The sequence below is a fragment of the Octopus sinensis genome, linkage group LG7, assembly GCF_006345805.1.
Source record: "Octopus sinensis linkage group LG7, ASM634580v1, whole genome shotgun sequence".
Taxonomy (NCBI): domain Eukaryota; kingdom Metazoa; phylum Mollusca; class Cephalopoda; order Octopoda; family Octopodidae; genus Octopus; species Octopus sinensis.
The window spans coordinates 7,603,631-7,611,130 of NC_043003.1; the positions used below are offsets into that span (position 1 = coordinate 7,603,631).

The window sequence follows — 7,500 nt, forward strand, 5'->3', positions numbered from 1 at the left end:
TGAGTTTTTCCTCCGAGACTCTTGTCACAGTACAACATAGACTATCCCGAGAGGAAAAGAGAAAAAAGGGAAAGAGATAGCTAGATAGACAGAAATATATATAGATCAAAAAGTTAATAGAAGAAATGACAGATGAGTATGTGCAGACCTTTCTGAAGTTTCAAGTGTTATGCATACAAAATTTCCTGTAACTGTCATGGTTTTGGGGGATGTCAGTAATGAAGGTCATGTAATGCCTCCTTACTTCTTTCCACAAGGCCTTAGAGTTAACTCTGCCGCCTACATTTGAGGTCCTGGAAACAATTGTTAAGCCCTGGATAGACAGTGTATGCAATGGAAGGTCATATGTGCTTCAATAAGACTCTACACTATCACACATGACTCTAGTAACACAAGAATGGATGGCTGAAAACTTTCATGATCACACAACCCCTAACATTTGGCCTCCTAATTTCCCAGATCTCAATCCATTGGACTATTACAAGTGGAGCGTTTATTGAGAGGGAGAGGTCATTGAACATGCTCATAACATCAAAGATTCTTTGAAAGCTGCCATAGTCAGAGTAATGTCCAAAATGAACCAGGACCACTTGGATTCGAGCATGTAGATGATTTAGATCTCATATAGAAGCAATTGTTGAAGCTGAAGGTGGCTTTATTGAACAATATTATAGAAAAGAAGGTTTATTTTTATCCTCATAGCATTTTTTGATTAATAAGGTTATTATCTGTTATTATATATCTGTTTTTTTATAAGCATAAATTTGTCCTCAAATATCTTACGCATCCTCTGTGTGTGTATATATATATATATATATATAGAGAGAGAGAGAGATAGAAAGAGAGAGAGAGAGACAGAGGAGGGGAAAGAAAGGGAGGAGAGAGAGAAGAGAGAAAATAATTGATTCCAACTGTTCAGTGGTATTTTATTTACCCGAATGAGACGCTCGGGCGCAGCTGTTTGGATGCCAACAATTTGGCACGGCTGACTGGATATTCACCTTGTTTTGGGAACAGTATGTTTTGGCACTGGAAGAAAACACATACATACATACTTACGGATACGCACACACGTGCACACAGAAATATACTCATACATAGCATGAGAGAGGAGAGAGAGAGAGAGAGATAGAGAGAAAAAGAGATGTGGAGAGGGAGGGAGAGAAAGAGAGCGAAAGAGAGCGAAAGAGAGACAGAGGGTGGGAGAGATATTACAGTTTATCAACTGGACTGACATAAACACTTTCACTCTTCTCATACATGTAGAGAAACATGCTCCCAGACATTAACACACACGCACACACACGCACACACGCACACACACACACACACACGCATTTACACATATATACAGAGAGAGAGAGAGAGAGAATGAGGGAGAGGGAGGGAGGCAGAGAGGGAGAGAGGGAGAGAAAGACTCACTGAAATTTGTCAATTGAACACTCTTGACATACACACTTTCCTTTTCCTCATACACATAAAGAGAAACACGTTCAGACTCATATACAGAAAGATAATATATATATATATATATATATATATATATATATATATATATATAGAGAGAGAGAGAGAGAGAGAGGAGAGAGCGAGGAGAGGAGAGAGAGAGAGAGCGAGAGATGAGGAAAGAGAGAGAGAGAGAGAGATTGTGAGAAAGAAAGGGTGGAAGCGAAAGCCAGAAAGAGAGGGCAAGAGAGAGAGAGAGAGAATGAAAGAGAAAAACAAAACAAGAAAAACATGAAAATGTCTGATGTCAAATAAGTCAGCGTCGAATCAGCGACGCCCAAACATCTCACAGCCCTTATTTTCTGACCTCTGAAAGATAAAATGCAAAGTTGACATTGACAGGATTTGAGCGCCGGAATTTCAAATAACGCAAAAATATATCCTATCCATCGTTGCAACGTCTCCGCCACTTCTTTTTCCGCCATTACAGTTTGATTATCGCATATTATTCACAGTCTCCTCTTCTGCATCGAAATGAATTAAATGTTGAAGTGGTTCGATACCTTAAGGACATGAAACAATTATATACAAATAAAAACATCAGAGAAAAAAACATACACGCAAAAAAAGAACAACAACGGGAAACCAGATTGAATACTATAATAATAATAATAATAATAGAATTTTCTTTTGAGGGTTTGCAAAGTTTATATGAATAACGAAATATAGTAGTTCCCAGAAGGTTTTTTGGTTCTTCATAGGATTATTATTATTATTATTAATTTCATTAGTATCATTGTTAGAATGTCGCTCCTAAGCATCATTATTTCTCCGTATCTATCTTATTACATCAGAGGAAGCAAATGAAAGAAGTATATCTGTTCTATATAGAAATAGATAGATAGATAGATATGTCTATGAAATCTATATTTAATCTAAGTGAGTTATGGAGATATTACGAATGATTATACTTTAAAGCTTCTGATGTACACCCGAAAAATGTCTGTAAATCGTTACTGAAATTTATACATACATATCTTCTCAAAATATATGTTTTCTTATAAGAGTATTATATATATATATTATATATATATATATATATATATATATATATATATATATATATAAAACAGTAAAAAGTGAAAAAACTACAGAAGGCTTGTTTTAAAAGGTTAAAAAATATATATTTGAGTCAATATGTCTGAAGAATGTTATAAATTTTTTTCATACAATATATTTTTTAACCTTTAAAACAAGCCTTCTGTAGTTTTTTCACTTTTTACTATTTTCTATATATTCAACCACGTGCTTTCACACACCAACTTTCTCACCTATATATATATATATATATATATATATATATATATATATATATGTGTGTGTGTGTGTGTGTGTGTGTATGTATTACAACCGATAAAAAAGATTCAGTGAACTTGCCTTGGTGAGTGCAAAATCTAACGTTTCAGAAAAAATCCTTCTTCAGCGAAAATTGAAAGGGGAGAAATTTCTGGATGCGTTCCGTATCAGTTGCAGTAGTTCATTTTTTTTTAAAACTTAGAGGATGTAAAACTCTGCTGTGTCTCTTTAGTTTCTCTCCTTTTAACTGTTCGCTGAAGATTTTGTTGGAAACGTTGGCTTTTCAACCACCCATAGCTAGCTCACTGAACTCTTTTTATCGATCTTACCATATAAGTCTTCACGACGCAGACCAACACCAGCCTCTTTAGAGTTTGTTAGATCATATATATATGCATATATGATTGTATAAGTGTATATGTGTTTGTAAAATGCATACATGGGAGCTATAAAAAATGATTCAGTAATTATAATACAGCTCTACAAATAGGATATAACGCTGTCTCTAGTTCGATATATATATATACAATATACATTAATAATTCGCATACAGTTTATGAAATATTCAAATTTGGATTTCTTTTTTTTTGTTATCCATTCGTTCATTTCATTTCATTTTTATATAATTTCATTTTTTTTTAAATAAGAAATTAATTTTCTTTTATTATGTCACATCAGTTATTGGAGAAATTAGATCCTCGTGAAGCGAATTTGCAAAGATTTCGATCAGTTCTTTCGATAGAAAAACCAAGTGAAAAAAGAAGAAGGAAAAAGCAGAACCAGAGAAGGTGGTGTGTTGTCTAAGATGTCAGCCTATTATTTGCTTGTTCTTACTTCTAAGGAATAAAGTGACTACCGTAACGAAGACATGCCCTCAGAGCCTGCGTGATTAACCAGGCAACAATTTTTGAATTCGTCTTGGTGTCCATCCGATATCGCTGCTTCAATATCTTCTTCGTTCACACACGTTAGTCACGTAAATGAACGAACAAGATGGCTTACTTATATGTTTGTTCTTACTATCTCTATTTTTTTTATTTACTCTTCATTTATTGACGTTTTACCTTTTATTTATTGACGTCATTGGAATGCGGCCATGCTGGGGTACCGCCCTGAAGAGAGTTTTGTCGAACAGATCGATCCCAGTACTTATTTTCAAAGCCTGGTTTCTACTTTATCGGTTTCTTTGCTGAACCGCTGTGTTACGGGGACGTAAACAAACCAGCATCAGTTGTCAAGCAGTGGAGGAGACAAGACACAAACACACTCACTCACTCACTCACTCACTCACTCACTCACTCACTCGCTCACTCACTCACTCACGCACGCACACACACACACACACACACACGACGGGCTTCCAAACAGTTTCCGACTACCAAATTCACTCCCAAGGAATCTGTCGTCCTGGGGTTATAGCAGAAGACGCCCACGGTGCCGCGTAGTGGAACCGAACCCAAAACCGCGTAGTCGCAAAGTGAGCTTCTCCACTCCACCGCCATGCCTGTGCCTCTTACTATAGAATAAGCTAATTAGTACATCTAGTAATTACACATTAAGATAGTTGCTAGTCAGGCAATCAATGCCATTGGCTTCTACATGGTACACATCAATTCTGACGTTTCTGCTGAAACTTCTCGTCCACTCACAAACAAAATGAATGTGCATATGTATGTGGGTTTGTCTACATATGTGAATGCTTGTACACGTTTGTATGTGTGTGTTGTACGTCAGCTACTGCTGCTCTTGGTCGTTATATGATACACATGTCGCCACCTACATATGCTCATTGCTTCAATTTGAAATCCTGGACGATGTTCATGACGGCCAAACATTCGCGTCTGATGAGGAACGGCGTGGACAGACGACAGTTGTGAACGAAACTCATGTCCATTGTCGACGAATTATGTCTGCTGCTGCTGCCTACTCGCATCTCATTGCATTGCAGCAGCTTCTAACGCAAGATTGTCTACTCCAAACAATTTGTTATCCATCTTTTATCGACCTCACCATCCTCCTTTTCTCATTGTCGCTCCCAGATGGAGCAATGTTTGGTGCCACCGTAGCTACCATCATCATAATCATAACCTATTTCTTTACTACCCACAAGGGGCTAAACATAGAGGGGACAAACAAGGACAGACAAACGGATTAAGTCGATTACATCGACCCCAGTGTGTAACTGGTACTTGATTTATCGACCCCGAAAGGCTGAAAGGCAAAGTCGACCTCGGCGGAATTTGAACTCAGAACGTAGCGGCAGACGAAATACAGCTACGCATTTCGCCCGGCGTGCTAACGTTTCTGCCAGCTCGCCGCCTTCTTAGTTCTATATTGCTCACGAGGAGCTAAACATAGAAAGGACAAACAAGGACAGATAAAGGGATTAAGTCGATTATATCGACCCCCAGTGCGTAACTGGTACTTAATTTATCGACCCCGAAAGGCTGAAAGGCAAAGTCGACCTCGGCGGAATTTGAACTCAGAACGTAACGGCAGACGAAATACTGCTACGCATTTCGCCCGGCGTGCTAACGTTTCTGCCAGCTCGCCGCCTTCATCATAATCATAACCAACAGCAGACAGTATAACCATCAGATATCATTATTATTACGGCAGCTTCCGTCGTCAGCATCCCCGTCGTCTTGTGTACCGTCAGCGACATAACGAACGCCATGATGACTGCTAATCGCCATGACGATTGCCAGCATTAGCTCTCTTGCACTTCTGAGGTTGTAACAAATACTTTTCACTCCTTCCCTCACTCCCTCACTCCTTCTCTCCCCTCTCTCTTCCTTCTTTACTTCTCTTCTCCCTTTCACACACCACACACACACACACACACACACACACACACACACACACACACACTCTCTCTCTCTCTCTCTCTCTCCTCTCCTCGTCTTTGTTTCTCAGATATTGTCTTCGCCATCTTTGTTGTCGTTGTTATTACTATTGACGTGATTATTGTTATTGTTGTATTGTCATAGATAAAACCGGAAACAGTATTTCATCAGCATTACCATAACCACCACCATCATCATCATCATCATTATCATCATCATTAGCATAATTATCATCAGAAACATGAATATGGACATAATAAATAATAATAAATAATAATAATAATAATAATAATAATAATAATAATAATAATGATAATAATAATGATAATAATTCTTATTACTACTGTTACACACCCTCCCTTCTCATTTATTCTCAACATCGTCGTCATCGTCGTCGTCGTCATCGCTGTCGCCGCCATCTTCTTCATCTGCTTCTTCTCCCACACCTTCCTTCTCTTTATCATCATCGTTTCTATTTCTTATATTAATTTACTTCTATTTCGTACATAAACTGTGTAATTACTTGGAGTTATTGTTCTGGTTGTTATTACAGAGGATTTATATTCATCGACTTGTTGATTTATTTGTTTTTGTTTCTCCTTTTTTTTTTAAATAAAATTATTCACGTATTTCTCTCCATTTTCTTTTCTTTTTTTTTTTTGTTAATGCAAAGGAATTTACTAAGAGACGAATGGTCTGATCTTTGTGCTGCGTAACTGCTTTCGCCTTGTGATTAATTCAATCAAGACGAACGAAGCAATCACCACACAAACGGCAAATAAGGCAACAGAAAGGGAGACAATCACCGCCACTATATTGCTACTGAGAGATGTGTCGGCAATATGGTGGGCGTCTTTACTTCCTTTCACCGAGAACCGTGACGACATCTTAAAGTTGTCTTCATTTTTAACCAACACCGACTGTGACGACAACAGCGGGCCCGATTCGTCGGAAACCGACAAAAAGGTTTCGTTACCGCCGTTTAACAGCTGTTCGTTACAGTTCGACTGCTCACTGCTACCATTTTCTGACGCATTGCGAGACGTGTTCAATGCTTGACACTGTTTATTCAGGGTTGTTAAACGCATTCCCAGCACACTAAAACTACTTCGGTCGGCGTCGTAAAGCATTCCATAAGAAGTGTTGATTTTAATATCTAAGATCGAATGGTACGTGCCTTGAAGATTCCCAACGCGTGTAACCGTTACGTTCTCCTGAGTTAGCTTGTAGACGTGAGTAGCTGTTTCGTTGGTGTAATAGTCAAGTAAAACTTGTGACGATGGTTCGTCTCCGAGTGTTGACGGACTGACAGCGACCAACGAACTGGCATTGTGTTGGCTTTTCAGGGAAAAAGCCTGGTAACCTATGTACTGTTCCAACGGTGGCAAGATGAAGTCGTTCTTGTACATAGTCTGTTGGTCATACGAACTTACATTCGTGATATACATCACTTGGATCGGTTTAACCGATTTTAACATGATATAGCATTCATTTAGAAAGTCCAACTGAAGCGCATCTGAGTCTTTGACCATATATGATGCCACTGTGGTTTCCAGGGTAACCGTCACGTTAGTTTCACCTGCAAAAATAAAACAAAGTTCATAAATACATAAATAAATTAAGTAGATAAGGGCTTTTCACATTAACAAGTTTAGATAGCGTATTTATTTGTGAATAAGGTGTATTCGCGTATAAGTTGCACTCCAGTTTTTTTCACTTAAAATTAAGCAGAAAATAGTGCGACTTATACACGAATAAATACAATATATATATTGAAAAGGTTGCAAGGCGCAACGAAAATTTTAGGAAAAGAAAAATAAGGAAAAAGTGGAAATTTTACCGGTGAGTGTGT

The 7,500-nt window shown here is 37.9% G+C and overlaps 1 protein-coding gene across 1 annotated transcript in view; it reads right to left on the reverse strand.

Moving 5' to 3' along the window:
• Positions 1-3,443: 3,443 nt before the first annotated feature.
• LOC115213987 overlaps positions 3,444-7,500 on the reverse strand; it is an 18,614-nt gene continuing 14,557 nt past the window's right edge. Inside the window, exons 2-3 of the mRNA XM_029782997.2 lie at positions 5,629-7,227; positions 3,444-4,084 (exon numbers count right to left, since the gene is read on the reverse strand). Coding sequence (XP_029638857.1) covers positions 6,329-7,227 — 899 coding nt within the window. The 3' untranslated portion in view covers positions 3,444-4,084; positions 5,629-6,328. The remainder of the gene's footprint in view (positions 4,085-5,628; positions 7,228-7,500) is intronic.